Source organism: Lytechinus variegatus, chromosome 10 (assembly GCF_018143015.1).
Source record: "Lytechinus variegatus isolate NC3 chromosome 10, Lvar_3.0, whole genome shotgun sequence".
In the NCBI taxonomy this organism is placed as follows: Eukaryota; Metazoa; Echinodermata; class Echinoidea; order Temnopleuroida; family Toxopneustidae; genus Lytechinus; species Lytechinus variegatus.
This window is the reverse complement of record NC_054749.1, coordinates 1,633,668-1,656,889: the sequence shown is the minus strand read 5'-3', so window position 1 is coordinate 1,656,889 and position 23,222 is coordinate 1,633,668. Positions and strand designations below refer to the sequence as shown.

Below are 23,222 nucleotides of genomic sequence, written 5' to 3'. Positions count from 1 at the left end.
TTATTACCTAATCAATCGCGTTTTTCCCAAACCAGTAGCTAATAATAATTCTCTGACTGAGAATCACGAGAAGTATTTCTTCAATAATTCTATTTGAGATTTTATCTTCCCATACACCATACAGTAAGTCAAATTATTCTGCGACTCGAGCTTGACCGTCATTGGTAAAATGTCTTTTACAAGAGTTCCATTGACCATTAAGAGGTAAATTTGATGATCTTGTGATCGAATAATGTATCTTTTATTCAAGAATTTGAAATTAAACTGTAATAGTGTTTGAATATGTTCATGTTCGAAGAAAACATTTACTAAAGAGTATAGATCTACTGGTGCAGAGTGTAGTCCCACACGTGCTTGTCTGTGTAACGTGAATGCGTATTTGGCTTTGTAATTTGTTCAATTGTAGCATGTAGGGCGCAAATTACTCAAAGTTCAATACATGCCGCTGTGAACGGGAAAATCAAGGCACGACGCATGCAATTCTCTTTGAGCTGATCCTTCGATTTCTTTGGAGATTCCTGGAGTCCAGTAGTTGAAACACTTCCATTGCATTGCTGCGATTGCACGAAATTACGAAATCTAAAAAAGTAAAATCTATTAATCAAATATTTCCAAATGACTTACCAATTGATAAAAGTCCCTTTGGTGACTTCTTTTAGCACCCTGTTCCTCATATTTTCCACTCATCTTACTTTTGAAGTCGATGCATGTCCTATGGCGACAACATCACTTTTTGGCCTAAAGAGGGCGCATGATGATGGAGCGTTGTGACCCAGTGGATTAGTCTTCGGACTTTGAAACAGAGGGTCGTGGGTTCGAATCCTAGTCATGGCGTAATTTCCTTCAGCACGAAACTGATCCACAATTTGCTGCACTCAACCCAGGTGAGGTAAATGGGTACCGGTAGGAGGTAATTCCTTAACCCTAATTCTCCCGGGGGGGGGGGCATAATGGCCCCCCCCTCGACAATTTTCGCGATATATCTGCTGCGCGAATTTTTTTTACCTCGCCGCTCACTAACTTTTTACTTTAAAGTCTCAAGCAAATTTTGAGACCAAATTTCTGACGCCCAGGTACACGGTTACGACATTACACAACATTATATAAGTGCATGTCAGACCCAGAATTGCTCATAAACGTGATTTCATGTACAAATCCAATGCAAATTGTGTATTTAGCCAAAATTCATAAATGTATCATTATTTCTACTTTTACTGATTAAACTTAATTTTGCCTTGTTTGATCAGAATTAAGTCTGGAACGATTTCCATTGAAAAAACAATAAAAACAATAAGTAAAAAACACAAAGAAATACATGAGAAATTCATAAAACAATAAAATACATAAGAAATTGTTTTCCAAACAGAAGTTTTTGTCTCACCTGCGTAGCAGAGTGAGACTATAGGCGCCGCTTTTCCGACGGCGGCGGTGGCGACGTCAACATCAAATCTTAACCAGAGGTTAAGTTTTTGAAATGACATCATAACTTAGAAAGTATATTGACCTAGTTCATGAAACTTGGCCATAAGGTTAATCAAGTATTACTGAACATCCTATTAGAGTTTCATGTCACATGACCAAGGTCAAAGGTCATTTAGGGTCAATGAACTTAGACCCTGTTGGATCTGATTCATGAAACTTGGACATAATAGTAATCAAGCATCACTGAACATCTTGTGCAAGTTTCAGGTCTCATGATTAAGGTCAAAGGTCATTTAGGGTCAATGAACTTTGGCCGAATTGGGGGTTTCTGTTGAATTACCATCATAACTTTGAAAGTTTGTTGGTCTAGTTCGTTAAACTTGGACATTAGAGTAATCAAGTATCACTGAACATCCTGTGCGCATTTCAGGTCACATGACCAAGGTCAAAGATCAATGAACTTTGGCTGAATTGGGTGTATCTGTTGAATTACCATCATAACTTTGAAAGTTTATGGAACTGATTCATGAAACTTGGACATAAGAGTAATCAAGTATCACTGAACATCTTGTGCGAGTTTCAGGTCACATGATCAAGGTCAAAGGTCATGTAAGGTCAATGAACTTTGGCCATGTTGGGGTTTTTTGTTGAATAACCATCATATCTCTGTAAGTTTATTGGTCTAGTTCATAAGAAGTGGACATAAGGGTAACCATGTATCACTGAACATCTCGTGCGAGTTAGAGTAGTTTTCAAAGTCAGCACTGCTGCTATATTGAACTGCGTGATGCAGGTGAGATGGCCAGAGGCATTCCACTTGTTTTAATTAATAACTGTACTTTCACATAGTGCTGCAGCCGAACCGCCGAACCGAACGGAAGTTCGCCGAACTTGGCACTTCCGAACCGGACCGAACCGAACTCAAAGGCCTGGTTCGGAAGTTCGGTAAAAAAAAAGTATGTTTGTATGCAATGCGTGAATGCGATGACTACATAGATTTAAGTATAAAATCAATAAAATATATATTGGTTAGTGATTGTGCACAAAGAGAATTCCACTCAATATATTTTTAAAATCCACTATGATAGCTCCCATCTTGTCTTTGATTGAACTGTTATCAACTTAAGAATATTTCATTAACATAAATATATTTTTTCTTGATAAAATGAGGGGGCATTTTGAAGCTAAACTCGGTATAAAAGTGTGGTGTAATTACGTATTGCCGTAATCGATCGTGATCGTAATCGGACCTAATCATTTTGTATTTAATAAAGAAAAAGAACCAGACATAAATCCATTCCTCGTAAATGACAAAGTATGACAGTTTCGGTCTCGTGTTTGATTAAATTTTTATCATTTTCAATTTTTTTATAAACATGAATAGGCCTGGGAGTAAACATCGATTGATCGAATGGTTCGATTGGCATGCCGCCAATCACCAATCGATTAGCAAAATTTACACTAATCGAATGTTCGGCAGATCCCGATTATGACGTTGGGATACCTCTAATACCCAAGTAATAAAAATAAAATGACAAGAAAACAATGATGACAGCTGTTTTTTACAGGTTTAAAAATTATGTTACCGAGGTAATGTTTCAAAAATTATCAATGATTGTATCACATTCACAGTTACATACCAACATGATAGCGCTCCGAAAATGTTAATCCCACCCGACCTTGCCCTCATACACAAAATAAGTCATTGTGTGCGTGCACAATAATAAGTAAACACATAACCAGCTCACTTGAGCTGATTGGACCTTCGGATAGCCAATGAAACTTTGGGAAACAAAGAAGCGGAAGGCATGTGGTTCCCTTATCAGGAAAGGTCATGACTTCAGAAATGAATTGACCCCTCCCCCATCTGTGTGTGTGTGTGTGCGTGTGAGGGAAAGAGAGAGGGAAGGATAGGGGGTGGGAGCCGGAGAATTTCTTTCATGTTTCAGAACAATGCAACCTTTTTATATCCCCCTCAACCAATGAAAACTACATTCCAACACGCGCCCGCCTTCACCAGTACTTTCTCGACTAGTCTCCAAAAATAGACCCAGTTATACATGTAGGTTCAAATGATAAAAAAATCGTTATTTTGAAAGGTATTTCACATGAAATATTTTTTTTAATACATGTGTAGCATCGTGGGCAGTGCCACAAGTGGAGGCGGGGACATGGTGTGGGCAAGGGATGAAAATTTTCAAGTGAAATGCTCCACCTGGGCTCAGTCTCAAAGAATATACTTCATGAATGAGTTGTTTACGTCTTTGGACTCGGCGGGGCTGATTCATTTATATGCAGGGGTGTGGCACTTGGAGGGATGAATGCATAATACCAGGGTACCAGTATTAATTTAGGAAAGATTTTCATTGGGACAATAAACTGAAAGATTTAATCTCATTTCATGAAGTTTCTTTTGATATAAAAAAATCATGGAGAAAGGGGAAAAGGGCCTCATTTTAATATGCTAAACATGTGACTTTGATGGAGATTTCTTCATGGGGGGGGGGTCACCATAAAGTAGGACAACTATTGTGACTTAAAAAACGTAATTCCCGACGAACAATCGAATCATTCAATTATTTTTCCAGGAAATAATCGAATGGTAATAATGACAATCGTCCCAGGCCTAAACATGAATATATTTTTTCCTTATAAAATGTGGGGACATTTTAAGCTTAACTCAGTTAAAAAGTGTAGTTGAATTACGTATTGCTGTAATCGGATGTACATTTAATTGAAAAGACATAAATTAATTCCTTGTGACTGACAAAGTAATGGTAAAGTATATTCCACCTTCTGAAATTTCCATATTAATATAAAAGATAAATAAATAAGAGATGAAGGAATGAGGGTGAAAAAAACAAAAAAGATAAAAATTCAAACCAAATCAACGCATGTTCCCTGATCGATGTTCCGGAAATGGTTGGTAAGGAAAGTTGAAACAGGAAGTCCAAACAACCTGCTCTCGGTCGCTATTATACAGGTAAAATTCGTATTCCAAACTTGAAACGTTTTTCCATTGTCAATATTTTCTTAAAAGTGGTTTAATCTGGCCAATTACTGAGAATGAAATGATAAATTATCAGTTCCGTCTTAGTTCTGACGATCAACGCCGAGTGATTTCACAACACTAAAATATGCAGTACAGTCCCATGTACTCATTTTCGTGTTAGAAATATGTTTGAAGTCACGTAGCGTCGATCTTTCTGGACCAAGAATGGACTGATATTTATCTTTTTAAAGTAATTCATTGACCAGATTTTACCACTTTTCAGAAAATAGGGACTTTCTAAAACACTCGTATTCTTTGGAATGTGAATTTTACCGGTATAATAACAGTTGAGTGGAGGTTGTTTGTCTACTATTTCGACATTCCCGATCAACACTTTCCAATTTGAGAAGCTGCGTTGGCAATGACATCGTAATCGATCATGATCATAGCTACATGAAATAATCGTGAAAAAAATATTCTGATCTTTGTAATTCTGTTTCTGTCCTGATTCTCTCGTTATCAATATTTTTTTCTTTTGTTTTTTTTTTATTTTCATTTTAAAAATGAAAGTAGAAATGACTTATTTTTTGTTAATTAAAACAAAAGAAAGTTCAACAATTATCTTAACTATTCTTTTTAGAAACAAAATTTATTATTAATACATGACGGATCACGCACGAGACTACTTGTTTGTAGGTAGGTGGTCTTTATTTTTTATGTGTTAAATTTAATTTGGCATTTATTGCCGAACCCCGAACCGAACCAAAGTTCGGAAAAAAATTGCCGAACCCTGCCGAACCGAACCGAACCCGAACATGCCGCCTGACTTGCAGCACTACTTTCACAACATTTTTTGGGGAAAATAATATAGGTGCATATCTCAGTTTTTTTCACGACACAGGATGTTTGCAATGGCAAAGCTGTGCCGTTGGGGACATTGGCACTGCCACTGGCATGATCGTGGCCAATCGGCAATTCACGAAATCCGCAAAAATAAAACCCCCTGAAAATAACAGCTTATACAGTTATCAAAGAGGGTGCTGTAGTGCACCCTTTTCTCCAAAGATACTGTAGTTACGCGTCGTGTTAAGCACCGCCACTACAAGTTCTATGGGAGACTTCAATCTATTGATGGAGGGGATGTCACGGAACCAGATGAAGTCTTAGCTGAGCATATCCCTGACAGAAATGGACTGATTTTGGGGTCTAGGTGGCCAATATGTCTCCGGGGACCTGTTACGTGTCGGCGACACGAAGCACAAGAGCTCACCGTTTGAAAACAAGACAAAATGCAGCACACATAGACATATTTACAAGAAAAATATGTTTGGGATATAGTAAACTAAATTCTACAGATAAAGACACCAGTTACACTCACAAACTAGAGCATAATCACTCCTAGTATTGACCTCATAGGCGACAATAACTCATATTTGGGATGGTGCATTTTAGAAAGTTGGCATCCGCGGTTACACGATGACAAGAAGGCTGTTGGTGGGGTGAATTGTCTTGTGATTTGATTTGTATTTTAGTTATGAACATTTTTGAGTGAAATTAGATTTTGTTTATTGCACTGTAGATGTCATAAAATATATCTAAGGTGAAAATTTTGATTAAATATCTGTGGATTTTGTACAATGGTGCTTGAAATTCCTACTACTCTGGCAGCTTTTTTTTCTCCACCTTATTACGGTCCCTCTGCCCCCTACAGTGCGGATAATCCTGATTGCTATCTTTCTCTGTCTAAAATATGGGCGATGCTAAAGATTTCTTCCTCCTCTCTCTTGTTTTGTATCTCCTTTTTGTCCTTTACTTTTTCCTTGTAGTATCTCCACTCCCTCAAAATTCTTGTGCTTATCAAACTCTTTTCATTTCTCTCTTTCCCTTTTCTCTCTCCTCCTTTCTGTCTTCTTTCCCTGTCACTTCATTTTCTTCTCTTTTCCCAGTTTCTTTTTCCTCTCCTTTAAACTCTGTTTTTCTTCTCTTTCCCACATAGAAGCTGAGGGGGGGGGGGGGAATGCTGAGGTTTGACCTCATAATCTTGATCTTGATATTTTACAGTGCAGGAAATTTTGTCTGGTATTATGTACCAGGTTTATAGGGGATGATGCTTTTGAATTAAGTCACAAGATAGGTGGCATTCTTCAAGATTAGTTTTCAATTCCTTTAGTGACATACTTTTTGAACTGTTTGGAATTTGATTGAAGGGCAGTGTTTAATTCATAAATAATGAGTCTCTCACTTGAGATTGAGAAGGGAAGAATCATTTTTATTGGACATGTAAAATGGATAAACATACACTCAGAACTCAGAAGATTTTAATTTCTTGCCAGAAGAATATGAAAACAATCTTGTTATTTCACTGACAATAGTAATATCTTGTTTGTTTGATTACAGACTATTAACGAGACACGTCCAATTACAGCTTGTTATTCAGAATGGAAGACGGTCATACTGCACTAACAGTAATATATTAACTCTCCACCAAAGAGGGATTTTCAATGATGTATTCCCACCTCAAAGGTAAGGTCATTTAAATGAGATTTAATTTTTGATAATGGAAATTTGAATGCACAAGGAGAAAAATAAGAAAAACAGAATGGTGCAGGAATGGTGAAGTTTGTGAATATGTTATTTGTTTCCAGACCAAGTAAAAAAGATATTTGGCCAAAGTCCAGATTCAAATAGAGTATGAAGATTGTTTGCCAGGTAATGAAATATATGACAACATTATTGTCTTGATTTTTTAGTTTGAACAGTTGTAGAAATTCAATTCAAATTTATTTATACAATGCCACTTTTTGCATATCTTCAATTTTTGTTCTTATTGTCAACTATAACTAGATTTATTGATTTTCTGTGCCTTTTTGCATTTACATTTAAATCTATGGTATTTGTGCTGTTAAAATAATGATTTCAATGGGAAAAAAAATTACAGAGTTATGTGTTAAGTCATTTGTAACGTACAAACAGCTTTATGAAACAACTACCAGTAAATGCATCAGTGCCATAAAGTCCCTGAATAATAAATGAATGTTTGTTTGAATTTGTTGCATACAGTGATGAGTTGCCGAAGCTTCTGATGTCCAGCCCTCAGTGCATCTACTGTGGAGTGGATCCTACTGCCGATAGTCTTCACATAGGAAATCTTCTTGCCCTTGTAGCTCTCATTCATTGCCAAAGAGCTGGACACCAGTGTGTAGCATTGGTAAGCATCCCATCTAGTGAGGGAGAGGGGGGGGGATGTTACATCCACAAAGGTAATATCACTTTACCCACATATAAATATGTAATGATTTTGCCCACCTATGTAATAATGCCTTTTAACCAGGATTGGGCTCAATTACAATGTAATTGATCAATTACTTAATTAATTACATTTTTATGTAATTGATCAATTACGTAATTAAATACATTTTTATGTAATTGATCAATTACGTAATTAATTACATTTTTTCGAGTAATTGCAATTGTAATTTTTAATTGAAATTTTTAAAGGGAAAGTAATTGTAATTGAGAATTTTGAATGGACTTCAATTGCTGTCAATTACTTTTAATTACATTCAATTACATTACCCCCCCCCCCTCCCCTATAGTTGAAAGCTGGATCTGCCTGTGATGAACAAGGTCACGACTCACATTTCAAGTTTACATGTTGTACATCATGATTTCTACAAATGAAGAAACTAAAGCATGTAGATCTACATATTCTTGAGAATGTCAATTGACTTAAGCATTGAAGGGAGCGATAGGCAGGATCAATGCTCTCTAAACCAATCAACCTTCATTTTGCCAGTTTCTCTCTAACTTAGAATTATGGTGAAATGGGTGACATTACATACAAAATATAAATTGATTTCATTTATGACTTTATGACATTATTTGTATAATGTGTTATTGTAATTATTGACATTAGATTGGTGGAGCCACAGCATTGATTGGTGACCCCAGTGGCAAGTCTACAGAAAGGGAAGCCCTACATCCAGACCTAGTAGAAAGGAATGCTGAATCCATTCACCAGTCTCTTCAGAGAATCTTCACCAACCACGAGAGACTTCTCTGGAAACGTGATAAGACACTGCCAGATATCAGGTACCATACAAATAATGAATATCAGGGTATTAGTAGCTCAAGGTGGAATCTGTGGAACAGTTCCAAACATGCCAGAGGCATTGCTAAGGTTTTTTTGACTGTTTCAAAGGTAAAAAGGTGTGTAATATTGCCAATGCCCAAGCAAAATACTGTGTATTATTTCTTTTACAACACAGTGATGTGGATCCTTTGTTATTTGATAAACCATTATCTCCCAGTTATGACCAGTCATGATATTGATGACCGGTTGATTTTGATTTGATTTTATTTATTTCTGCATTCAAGATAATATATGCAACATAACATCAAGGTGATACATTTAAGTTTTACAAAGAAATAAAGCAAGAGTCATAATGAAGCTATGAAAAATAAATATCAACAAGAAGCAATATTCAATCAAAAGAAAATAACACTAGTTTAAATGAATGCAGGAGACTGCCATCGTGAGCGGTTAAAAGCTTGAAAATGATGGCGGCATCGTAAAATGGTACATAAATATATTTCTTCATTGATCAAGTGGGTGCAGTGCAGAGGCAGGTGCGGGTGAAGTAAAGGGCAGTTGAATAATTAACTTGAAGAGGGGGATGCATATGATTCGATGGTTTTTGTCTCACCTGCATAGCAGAGTGAGACTAAAGGCGCCGCTTTTCCGACGGCGGCGGCGTCAACATCAAATCTGAACCTGAGGTTAAGTTTTTTAAATGACATCATAACTTAGAAAGTATATGGACCTAGTTCATGAAACTTGGCCATAAGATTGATCAAGTATTACTGAACATCCTATTAGAGTTTCATGTCACATGACCAAGGTCAAATGTCATTTAGGGTCAAACAAACTTAGACCATGTTGGGGGAATCAACATCAAAATCTTAACCTGAGGTTAAGTTTTTGAAATGTCATCATAACTTAGAAAATATATGGACCTAGTTCATGAAACTTGGACATATGGTCAATCAAGTATCACTGAACATCCTGCATGAGTTTCATGTCACATGACCAGGGTCAAAGGTCATTTAGGGTCAATGAACTTTGGCCGATTTGGGGGTATCTGTTGAATTACAATCAAAACTTTAAAAGCTTTTGGATCTGATTCATGAAACTTAGACATAATAGTAATCAAGTATCACTGAACACCCTGTGCAAGTTTCAGGTCACATGATCAAGGTCAAAGGTCATTTAGTGTCAATGAACTTTGGCAGAATGGGGGTATTTGTTGAATTACCATCATAACTTTGAAAGTATGTTGGTCTAGTTCATAAAACGTGGAAATAAAGAGTTACCAAGTATAACTGAGCATTTTGTGCGTATTTTAGGTCACATGACCAAGGTCAAAGGTCAATGAACTTTTGCCATAATGGGGGTATCTGTTGAATTACCATCATAACTTTGCAAGTTTATTGATCTGACTTTTGAAACTTGGACATACGAGTAATCAAGTATCACTGAGTATCCTGTGCAAGTTTCAGGTCACATGATCAAGGTCAAAGGTCATGTGAGGTCAATGAATTTTGGCCACATTGGGGGTATTTGTTGAATTACCATCCTATCTCTGTAAGTGTATTGGTCTAGTTCATAAAACGTGGAAATAAAGAGTAACCAAGTATCACTGAGCATCTTGTGTGAGTTATAGTAGTTTTCAAAGTCAGCAATGCTGCTATGTTGAATCACGTGATGCAGGTGAGACGGCCAGAGGCATTCCACTTGTTCTTTTAATAGTGGCTTTAAATGAGTATATTGTTGAACATGACTTAATATTGTCTGAAAAGTTGTTCGAAATATCAGGACCATAATGTCAAATTGATTTGAGTTATTAATAACTTAGGGTTGGTGAGATGAAGGCTTCCTGATGAGCGGGTTGGGTAGGAATGAACAGATCTGTTGAACCTAAACATATTATTAAAGGACGGAGGAAGTTGATTATTAAAGTATTTGAACATAAAGATGGCCACTTGAATCGTATTGATATTGAATATTAATGAAAATAGAATATGCAATTTATTAGGCGCCATATCCATCTCGTAAGAGATGCTCAAAGTGCACAAGTGAAGAGGGAGCAAACAAATTGAAATAACAAATCGAAAAAAATCATTGATAAAATGAGTTATAGAGGTAAGTTTTTAGCTTAATCTTAAATGTTTCGACACACTTGCTATCCTGGATCTCTCGTGGGAGGGAATGCCATAGCAATGGACCCGCATAGATGAATGCCCTTTCCCCCTCACTTTGCTTTACATTTTGGAACTGAAAGGAGACCGACTCGCTGGAGCGTAGAAGCCTAGATGGTGTGTTGGTGTTAATGAGAGCAATGTTGTACCGTGGAGCAGAGCCATGACAGAGCCATAATGACCACTTAGTCAGTAAATAGGCCTATGCAGTACGCAAAGACTAGTCATGTGTATTCTTGCAACCTATCATTTCATTAGGATACACATTGACAATTAGGATTGCCTTTGTCCAACAAAATGAAAAATCCCTTCCCATCTAAAGAAAAATGTCAGAACAAGTGGGGAAAATGTTTGCATTAAGGAAAATTATGAATCAGTGTTATGAACGTTTTATATCATGAACATGTTTTTCCCCTATATTAATAATGAGCGGCCATTAAGTGTAAAGTTGCTGATTTCCTTGAAGTTTTAACTGTGAAAGGAGGTTAATTACACTGGGCTATTTGAGACCAGGTTTTTACTGGTGGAGGGTAAGTTTGACCCTTCAGATGTGGTATATTTTTGAAATACGCCCTATGTAGAAAAATGGCCTTGCTCTATAGAGATTAAAGGACTGATAAAAGAATAACAATCACAGATATTACTTAATCAACATATTGACTTCATTTTTCATAATGTTTTATATGAATATCACAAATATTTTGTCTTTGTTTAGAATCATGAATAACCAGGAGTGGTATAAATCAGAAAACCTAGTGCAGTTCTTAGGGACGTATGGTCGCTTCTTTAGAATGGGTTCCATGCTTTCAAGACAGAGGTAAGCTTATCATCTTGACATGAAATTTGTGACATGTCAGTAAGAAATTTCAATTTGTTGAAAACTATCATAATTCAATGTACATGAAGTTGAAGTTATAATGCTCGATGTTTGATTTGATTTTGACTGAGTGAAATTCAGTAATTGGTTACATTTAATTCATTTATTTTCATCTCACGTAAAAAACAAAAGCATATATATTAAATGTTGTGCACTTTTACTTCAAAAGTAATTGTCATCAAGGGTATTAATTGAGTAAGTCATTCTACAAACTAATCCATATGCAAGCTTTTTGTCAAGACCCACAAAAATGTGACATCTCATACAAATAAAATGGGTGTGTCTGTGAAGTTTGTTGGCATTATTACTGAAGTATAAACAGTATTCGAATATATAGTGACGCCTGGAAATACCCGGCGAGGTAATAAAACACCACCCAATACAAACACATAGCTCCCCGTTCACCTCAATCTATGGGCATTACGCACGGCGCACGTGCGCCGCTTCCCCCCAAAAATCAACCCCCGACGATCGACGAGTGTCAAGGTTAACCAGTGAGAGTTCTGTGTCTGGAGAAAGAAGGTCAAGTCAAGTACGTGTTCAGCCGCAACAAACAGGACCTCTAGACTTTCGCTGGACACCACGTACTACCGAGGGATATTATACACCTTGGAGCTCAGGGGCATTTATTCAGTAAGTGCCTCAATCATACTTAAATAATACATTATTACCTTTAAATGATTAAAAGATCTTGTTTTTGTAAAATAATTTATGTCAATTTTATATTTTATCATTTTTTTCAGTGTCCAGACAAGACTAAGCAGCCCAGAGGGTATGAGTTTCTCCGAGTTCACCTACCAAATATTTCAGGCCTATGACTTCTTACACTTACACGAACAATATGGATGTAATATACAGGTAAGTGGAATTTGGAATTAAGGGATTTTTTAACTCACATAATGAATATTCCATGCTTATGATGACATTTTACATACTCACTGATTAAGCAAGGTTAACTTTATTTTGTGCAAAGAGATATTTAGGTCTTGCACTATATCCTTTTGACTTACTTGATTTTTTTTTTGGTAGTGGAACAATAATTTTGAATCCATTACACCTACAAAGTTTCACGCTCTTGTTTAGTACACCTGGGCTCCGTAACACAAAGATTAGCGATGAATAGCAAATATGGTAGAACACTTCTGATTGGTTCCTGGTCAGTATTATGCGCCAAATGCGCGTGTAATGTTGATCTTGATTGGTCAGTTCATTTAGCGATTGATCGCTAATCTTTGTGTTACGGAGCCCTGATCAAACAAATTGTTATCTGCATTTGTTTAGAGAATATTAAAAAAATATATATTTCTATCTTGATTTATTGTTTCATTCAAATCTCTGAAACATCAATGAACTGATTTTTTTGTATGATTTGCTTCTTATGTTATCAGATTGGAGGTACAGATCAGCTGGGTAATATGATGTCAGGTCATGATCTCATTAGAAGAACGACTGGCAATGACATTTATGGTGAGTCACTCAGGTCGTTTTATCTTGTTAAAAGACTCTAAGAGGAATGACAATTACTGATAAAAAGTACACATTAAAGGGGAAGTTCACCCTGACAAAAAGTTTATTGTCAAAATAGCAAAAAAAATAATGACAAATATTGCCGAAGGTTTGAGAAAAATTCATCCAATAATTAAAAAGTTATTAGAATTTCAATTATTTGATTTGTGACGTCATATGCGAGCAGCATTCCCACACAGCGAATGGTAAAAAATCAATGAAATGTCATTTTCTCAGAAAATTGAAATTAGTTTTCACTGTACCTTTTGTATATCAATAGAAAAATCATTTCAAACCTGATCATGAATAGAAAACAAAATCAACTCATCAGGAACCATATAAAATTTGAAATTCATGCGTTTTATATTACATAACACATGGGGCAGCTGCTCGTTTATGACGTCACAAATCCAAAACTTTGAACTCTAATAACTTTCTTACTCTTTAACAGATTTTCCTCAAACCTTCACTAATATTTTTTACTATTTTTTCTGCTATTTTTACAACAAAGTCTTCTTCAGGGTGAACTTCCCCTTTAAAGGACTGGACCCTGTGGCGGCAAAAGTTGTCAGATTGAAAGAGTTGTCAGATCTGACAACTTTCCTTGATTCTGATTGGCTGAGAGGCACTGTTACTATGGTAACTATCATATAAAACAGCACTTGTGAGATAAAACGTGTGAAAAGTCCTCTCATGAAACACTCCCCAGTATTATCCGACAGTCTCCATAGTAACATTGCTTCTTAGCGAGTCAAAATCAAGGAAAGTTGTCAGATCCGACAACTTTTTGGACAAAAAATGTTGATGAAACGCACCCAAGATTATGATCTTCTGCAGCTGCCAAGGCAGAGCTTTGATTGGACCAAGTGGGTGTTTCATAAAGTTGTTTATAGGATACGAATGACTTAAATGCACAACTGGTGATTCTTTCTTGTGATATGTGAATATCCCTATATAATTGATTTAAGACCTAAGAACATGTTCCAGTTGTGCTTAAAGTTGTGCGTAATTTCACGAACAGCTTTATGAAACACACACCAGATCCTAGCTCGAGCAGGATGGCCATCAAAAAAAACTTTCAGAGAGTTTATAGAAAGCCTAGGGTTAGTTTATTGCAGCCTTCCGACATATCGTATGAAGGAACATACATAAGTTAAATGTCATTTTCTCAGAAAATTGAAAATGTTTGTTATTGTACCATCAGTATATCAATACACACCTCATTTCACATGCATTAAAAAAAAGAAAATGAGTCATCATGAACCATTAAAAATGAAATTTATACATTTTATATTAAGAGTCAAAAGGGGCCTAAGCTTAGGCCCCTTTTGACTCTTATTTACCCCATTGGCTCTTTTTTTTAGATAAGCAGTTTACAGCAGCTTCTTTTTGGCATTTATATTAACATTACATGGGGCAGTTGCTCGTAAATGACATCACAAATCAAAAACTTTAAATTGTAATAACTTTCTTAATATTTAATGGATTTTCCTCAAACCTTCACCAATATTTTTTATTATATTTTTTCTGCTATTTTCACAACAAACTTTTCGTCAGGGTGAACTACCCCTTGAAGTAGCCACATTTGAAGCTGTGATTATTGACTGCGCATGCGTGGGCGGGGCAGGATAAAATCTTAAAAATATTCATAAAATAAAGATAAAATCCAAATGGTACATTCTTATTTAATCTTACTATTATGATGTCAATATAAGATATACTAAACATAAGTCTGAGACTGAATTGCAATAAAAAAATAATATTTTCACCACATTTATAGATGATATGGTTCCTAATCAGTTGATTTGCTGAAATCAGTCACATGACCTCCTTTCTCCATTATCTCACAGGTCTGACTATTCCATTAGTCACAAGTTCAACTGGAGACAAGTTAGGTAAAACAGCTGGTAATGCAGTGTGGATTAACAGTGATAAAACGTCAGAGTTTGACCTCTATCAGGTAAAGATACAACACATTTACAAGCAACATGGCTTGTAAATATTTGATATATCGAACATGAAAGTAAAGCTTTGCACTTTCACCTTTCTGTACCATATGCACACTTGCGCATTTGTACATTTAAATTCAACAGTCGTAATAACTAGTTTTCACCTTTTCCTACTTTCTTGAATTGAAGTATATTTCATATTTTAAATATCAGAGCTTTCTTAGATTCAGGATTTTTTATAACCAACTTCATTTTCATGTAAACTATGTAACTTTTTTTTCAAAGCCTGCTATATGTAGAGATCTTGGATTTGTCAAATCCAACTTTCAATTGCTAAAAGAGAGGTTTTTCAGGAAATAGGTTTTTGATCCATTTAATTTATTTATGAGATGGTGATAATATCCATTTTCTGCCCCATTAAAAACGTGTTTCATGTAAATAAAATGTGTTTCTATGGGATATCATATCTTCAAAATATCATTTCTGATATGATCATTAAAGGACAAGTCCACCCCAACAAAAACTTGATTTGAATAAAAAGAGAAAAATTCAACAAGCATAACACTGAAAATTTCATCAAAATCAGATGTAAAATAAGAAAGTTATGACATTTCAAAATTTCGCATCATTTCACAAAACAAGTTATATGAATGAGCCAGCTACATCCAAATGAGAGAGTCTATGATGTCATTCACTCACTATTTCTTTTGTTTTTTATTGTTTGAAATATGAAATATTTTTATTTTCTCGTCATTGTCATGTGAAATGAAGTTTCATTCCTCCCTGAACACGTGGAATTCCATTATTTTAACATTTTGTGCTTCAGGCAAGGAGGTCCTAATCGTCAAATTCGTAAAAACTGAAATATTGTATAATTCAAACAATAAAAAACAAAAGAAATAGTGAGTGAGTGACATCATCAACTCTCTCATTTGGATGTAACTGGCTCATTCATATAACTATTTTGTTAAAATAGGCGAAACTTTGAAACGTCATAACTTTCTTATTTTAAATCCGATTTTGATGAAATCTTCAGCATTGTGCTTGTCTGATTTTTCTCTATTGATTCAAATCAACATTTTTCTGAGGTGGACTTGACCTTTAAGTCAGTGGTTGATATCATTTTAACTTTTTTGACTTGTTAAAAATTAATTTGAGAAAACAAGACATCTCACAATTTGGCTGATTCACAATACGGTGCGCTTTCTATCATTTGCAGCGGACAGGTCAGTTTGTAATGTGACCGTGATGCTTCAAAAAGGAAAATACATATAATAATAATATGTCCATTTATATAGCGCAGTTACTATGTGCATATACTCAACTGCGCTTTGATACTTGGTATCATATTATTACCCGGCTGTAGCTGAGCCTCCATATTAATAGGTGCTAAAGCGTTCAAGGAATAAATCCTACCGGGTACCCATTCACTTCACCTGGGTCGAGTGCGGCACAATGTGGATAAATTTCTTGCCGAAGGAAATTTAGCCACGACCCTCTGTTTCAAAGTACGGAGACTAATCCACTGGGCCACAACGCTCCACAAATGGCAAAAGTGGAGGAAGAATCCACCGGAAATGGTCTAAATTTCCCAAATAAATATGAGGCAAATTTCTCTCCCATCTCCTGGACCCTAGTAAGCAGCATATCGATGGCATGTGTGCATGCATGCACTAGCGCGCAGCAGATTCGACTTTTCTTATAAGGCATTGAGAATATTGGCCTATCCTCTGCAACCAATAGATGGTGCACTGTATTGTGAATCCACCGAATTATATCCTACATAGATTGAATCCTGTATAGTGATTGGTTCAAATGGCATCATGTGACCAAATATATTTCAACTATGATGTTGCGTGACGTCAGACCTCGATATATTTTTCGCTATACCAATATTCTGACGCCGTTATTTCAGAAAAATGGATGTTTAGCTAAACTCTCGGGCGCACTGGCAAGCGAGCTCTCTCTCCCGGGCAAGTCCCGTGATGCGTCGGCGCAGGCACTAATCTGCGTTCCACTGAGCATGGTGGCTCAGAGAAAAGTAGGTAATTCAACGCAAGCAACCGGACTTTGCATAGATTTTGGTTATAAAATTTTAAAAGTAGGAAATAAAACAAATATATCAGGCATTTCATTCGAAAGCATAGTGGAAATTATCAATCCTCGGTTGGACTGGCAAAACTATTATATTTCCCTCAGGGCTTCGCCCCTCGGGAAAAATAGTGATTACCAGAACAACCTCGGATAAATAATTCCACTATACTTTCTCAAAGCCTGATATATTTGTTTAATATAAAACTTTCAGAACCCCATCTTTCCCGCAGGAAGCCCATCAACAGCTTTTCATTTTAATTCTCACATTTCATCATTGAAAATAATCGTGAGGATTGCAGAAAAGTCGCCATTGAAAACATATATAGCACCTTTAAGCATGGGATCCCTGTCAAAGTCATGGATGGACACATGTACTAAGAAAGAAACTCTAGATTTGAAAGGTTTATAGAGAATTTCTGTTGTTTTTTCCTTTCCTAGTATTTCATCAGAATGCATGATAATGATGTGGAAAAATCCTTGAAGCTTTTTACCTTCCTTCCTCTACATGATATTGATGCAGTGATCAGAAAACACAAGGTGAGTATAATATTATAATGAAACATCTAGCATGTACCCAGTCAGTTATTATGTACATATCTTGTAATATTGCATTGTTAAACGCAAGTTTCCAGACTGCTTGGAAGTTTTACAGGGATTGCACAGTATGCCGGAGTGAATCCAGAACTTCAAACTTCTATTGAAGTTCTCACTGAATTTATTCTACATTCAATCAAATACATGTACTTCTGGGGGTTATTGGTAATCTTTTTTTTATATCATTATAAAGCTTAGCATATTTTTATTTCAATTATTATAAAAATCTCAAAATCTACTTTTGGTGACTTATTGTTGGTTTTGGGATGGTATTTACGATATTATACGTAAATCAAACTGTGGTAATGACACCCTTAGTTTCAAAAGAAGTGGCAAATTTTAATTTCTCGCTTTTGACATCTTGTACCATGTTTGTGTTTAAAAAATGGTCGTTAATCACTGATTCAGCCATGTTTAGTAGTATATCATGGCCCATTGTTTCAATGCTTAATTACATGTATTTACTCTATTCAAGAGTGCAGAAGATCTAAGAATTTTAAAAGTTTGCAGATTTTATAAGAGGAAGATGTTACTTGATTTATTTCGGATTGTCATTTATCAATATTTTTGTTTGTCTTACCGGTACTTTAGGCAAAACCTGAGAAAAGAAAAGCCCAGAGGTTGCTTGCAGAACAAGTCCTTCTGCTAGTTCATGGTGGTGAGTCCTTTATCAGACAATACACAATTACATACATGTGTTTTCAAAAGACCTCCATTTTGTGAGTGACATCATGCAGAATATTCCCCCTTAAATATCACACCCTTTGCATATCATCTCAAGCCCTCGATCCAAATAAATGAAATAATGATCATAATAAAATCTCAACAGGTTTTTTTTTTATATCGCTGTCTGTGAGCAACATACAATTGTGTGCATGACTGGTGACCCTATCTTGTGTTTAAATTCTGATTCTTTATCTTGATACCCACCACCTAAAGTTGAAGTACGATCTTTGTTGATTAGAATTCTCATTTGTAACAAGCATCTGAGTAGTCAATTCAACATTTTCATTCTTTGGTGTAGGGGTTATAGGAACGCATTCTCATTATGTTAAAAAGATGGTCACCTAGCTTTACAAATCAGTCCGAGGGTGATATTTTCAGTATGATATTGGCCCGTCTTCTCAAAAGATGTTTCAATTGTGTAAAGGTACATACGACATATTAGCATTCTTAAGACTAGATTCAAAGCTTACCTCTTTAATCAGTAATAAATCAGATTATATTATGCTATTTGTTGCATTATAGTCAATGGAACTTCCCCCAGTTACAATAGGTCTTTGATGCATAATTACCAACCCTCAAGAAATTTACGATCCGCATTATCTAATCTCTTACAAATTCCAGTTGCTAAGAAATCATGCGGGGAATGGGCCTTTGCTCATGCAGGGTCTAGCCTGTGGAATTCTCTCCCACAGAGTTTGAAAACCCAGACTTCAGTGACCACCTTCAAGGGCAACCTGAAAACATACCTTTATAAGATTTTTTTTTATAGACATTGATTTATTGTTCAGACATGTATTATATGTAAATAGTCTTTGTTGTTCTGCTCTGAAGCGCCTTGAGCATCTAATCAAGATGGAACATGTGCTATACAAATTTCATGTATTATTATTATTATTCTATCTGTGATTGTTAGATAATCCTTCCCAACAATTTATTTATTTCTGGTATTTTCTATCTTGCATCACATAACTTTGTGTAGGCGTACATTGATGTTATTGTATAAGCTGTAACTCCTATCTGTAATTCACAGCAGTCTTATGATTCAACTCTTCAATTATTTGTTTATGTATCTATCACTTTTACATTGAACACTTTATAAATATCATATATTTATTAAGCATCACATGCTTCTTTCAGACATCTTGCTAATATTTCCACGCTATTATCTCTTTCTTTTTCTGTAGAGGAAGGCTTAAATAAGGCCAGACGATTGACCGAGGCATTGTATAGCTCTGACCGTGGTGCCTTAGAGAAGTTGAGCTATGAGGAAGTGAGTCAGCTATTCCAAGGGGCGGGATTGGTGGAGATCATGTTGGAACCCGGTCTCACTGTCCATCAAGTTGCCGTTGCTTCAGGGGCTCTATCAAAAGGTGACCGGCAGTGTGTTTTACAAAGAATTAAACGTGATAATTGCAAGAGGGGGGTGATTATTTGAGCAATTTATGTCTCGTGTTGATGGAGGTGTTTATTCCAACTTGTAGTCAAGAATCTATGTATTCTTTAATTAAAAGAGGAATCTTTCCTTCAAGACGAGTCCTACCTTGCTATTTTTCATTTTGAAATTTGCCCAAGGATATCTCATTAATTTTTTTCCCGCTTTGTTGGATGGGAGTTTTATACAGCGGACTGCCAACTTTGTCTCTAGGCACATTTCGTTGCCTTCCTGCACAAAAGCCTTTAGCCTGCACCGTTCACTGTATGCTAACAGCCTTTTTGCGGGGAGGCGATGTGTGGTGCGTGCTTTCGGCCTTTGTGTGGGAAGGCGACGATTTCATTCACGTTACATACACAGTGCATTATGAAGTCTGTTGTACGTATCTAAACGCATACACAATATTTAGTGATATGTGCATTGCATTGTGTAGTGTACACACAATGCTTTTCTTAACAAGAAATCATTCAAGTTATTGTGAATTGAATTAGCATTTTCCACGCAAAACCCCTCTAACGGTTGCACCCTAGAATTAGTGTAGCAATGGTGGGACCATGTCCATGGCGGGCAGAGTTAACATAATAATAATTTTCTATTCCATCCTTGTGTAAAGCGCTGTGAAACTATATATTGTAAGAGCGCTATATAAATGAATACATTATTATTATAATTGTTTGTTATTTATTTATTTTCTTGCAGATCGAGGTCTAGCTATCATTGAAGACGGTGGACTCTATGTCAATCAACAGAGGATCACTAATCCTCATGAGGTACTTCAGAAAGGCCTTCACATCCTCAGTAATAATGTGACTCTCCTTAGAATAGGTTAGTCTTACTATCTGATTCAAACGAATGCTCTAAAATAATTGTTGGTTTACACTTTGACTTTCATGAATGCTGTTTTGAAAGAAAAAAAAGATTGCATTGGGAGGGGGGGGGGGTACTTGACTTATAACTGTGGAGCGTTGTGGCCCAGTGGATTAGTCTTCGGACTTTGAAACAGAGGGTCGTGGGTTCGAATCCCAGCCATGGCGTAATTTCCTTCAGCAAGAAACTGATCCACATTGTGCTGCACTCAACCCTGGTGAGGTAATTGGGTACCGTTAGGAAGTAATTTCCTTAAAAAGCTGTGTGCACTATGAACACCTAGCTTAGCCGGGTAATATAGGAGCACCTTGAGCACTTAACAAGGTGGATATGTGTGCAATATAAATACCCTATATCATAACATGATACCTATGTGCCGCGCCAAAGTCGGGGGGGGGGGGGTTTCAGGGGCTCCGGAACTAAAACTTGGTTTTAAAAGGGGGGGTCTCAGGAATGGCTCTTGGATCAACGATTGCTAAATATGCAATGCTTTGGAACTGACCACATAAAAAAAAGAACTCATGAGATTGAAGGCATAGCGTGGTAGCGGCTATGTGAAAATGTCATTTAAAGGTCAATGAACTCTGGCCGTCTTGGGAGTATGTGTTGAATTGGCATTATAACTTAGAAAGTTTATGGATCTAGCTCATAAAACATCGACATAAGGGTAATCAAGTATGAATGATTGCTTTGCACATGTGTTGGGTCACATGATCATGGTCAAATGTCATTTTGGCTCAATGGGCATAATATTTTATTATCATATTAGTGTTTCCTTCTGTGAATAATTATTCATTAGCTGTTTTCAAAGGCAGCACTGCTGCTATGTCAAATTGCGTAATGCAAGCGAGACTGCCAGAGACTTGTGTTCTATTTCTTTCATTTTTTGTTTGTGTATGTATAGCAATTGAACTGCTATTATTCAAATATTTAATGTATGTCTTTGTATTCATGGTAATTCATTTAATGTAAGTGTTCCAGATGTTAGATTAATAAACTTCATTGCCTTTTTGATTACCATTATTTTGCATTTCCAACTTTAGGAAATTTGTAATTTGTAATATGATGATACTTATCAATGTATGTTACTTAATCTTTTTTTTAAGCATTAGAAACACCATGTATTAAGTGCTATATAAATACAATATATTATATGAAAGAAAACTCTCAATGCTGAATGTCATGTCCTGAAATACATTATTTCTTAGTCGTTTGATAACAATCAACTTTCATGTATTCACTCTGAAGACCATAAAAATACAACTAACGTTGACATGTAATTACTACTTCTAAAAATTTGTGATTCTCTTTTATAAACTGATCTTGTTCTTTTTCTTCCACAGGCAAGAAGAACTATACCTTGATCAAGTGGGTCTGAGATCTCTAGACTATGACGTGTGTAAGAATGCGGCCCATCTTAGCATCTCATCTCCTCAAAGGATCATGGGAGGCAGAGGTCAGAGGTCAGGAAGGACATAGGCCGACCAGAGAACAATATCAAAACAGTGCAATGGCATACCGATAAATTAAATTGAAGTATTTCTTCATAAAATCGAAGGATTGCCTCATGAATAAAGTTTTGTCAGTGAGTTTCACCAACTAAATTGGCATACTGATATGACAATTAAGTGACAGCCAGTCATCGCTTTTATTGAGTTTTACTGACTAATTTTCCCTCAGCCAATCAAATGTAAGGTTTTTTGGTAGCTTGTAACACCTGTCTTTGAAAATCACTGAAAACGCTTTTCATGCAACACTCCCCTGTGTTGAGAGCCAAAGGGTTCATCTTAAACAAAGTTACATAGCAGTATTATGTATGAATGTTCAATTTGAAAAAAATACAGAATTGTAATTTTCACAACTTGAAAATTATTCAAACTGAATGTATGTGGAATGTGTGTCTCATTTTATCTGTGCTAAAGTAATGCAGAAACAGAAGCAGATTTCTAAAGCACTGTCTATATATGGTTCTATTTGATGAGTATACATTATCTGTCATGTTTATGCAATGCAATCATAAAAAGAAGAGATTTCTTTTTTTTTAACCGTTGATTATCTTAGAGTGCATTTGAGCTTTGAATATATATAAGATATTCTGTGTGACATTTGCTCCTGCGACAATTGCAAAAGATTCCACATAATAATTGAATGATTACCTTCAACCCTGGATTTAACACTATACTTTGCTATAAACCACAAACCTAAGTCTATATCTTATACCAAAGGGAGCGTTTCATGAAAGGACTTGTTGGACGTTTTATCCGACAAGTCCTGGGGGTGTTTCAATAAGAATGACTGGGGTTGCACTTAAATGCCACCACGTACATGATATGCAACGCGCAATTTTATTGATCAGTACTCAGTAGTGCGCGTCCTCTTGGCATGATCTGGCCAATACTGTCATGGCTTTTACATCGCGCGCAACTAGACATTTAAGTGCGACGCTAAATCATACTTAAATCTTTATAAAACAGCCCTGTTTTATCTGACGGTTGCAACAGTAGC

The 23,222-nt window shown here is 36.1% G+C and overlaps 1 protein-coding gene across 1 annotated transcript; it reads left to right on the top strand.

Annotated features, from left to right (window-relative positions):
* Positions 1-115: 115 nt before the first annotated feature.
* LOC121423259 (tyrosine--tRNA ligase, mitochondrial-like) lies at positions 116-23,017 on the top strand. Its single transcript, XM_041618589.1, has 13 exons — positions 116-204; positions 6,812-6,937; positions 7,475-7,622; positions 8,331-8,506; positions 11,388-11,489; positions 12,293-12,407; positions 12,938-13,016; positions 14,906-15,015; positions 17,537-17,635; positions 18,284-18,350; positions 19,603-19,788; positions 20,550-20,675; positions 22,061-23,017. The coding sequence occupies exons 1-13, from the start codon at positions 170-172 to the stop codon at positions 22,093-22,095; spliced, it is 1,404 nt and encodes a 467-aa protein (XP_041474523.1). The 5' UTR covers positions 116-169; the 3' UTR covers positions 22,096-23,017.
* Positions 23,018-23,222: the final 205 nt, after the last annotated feature.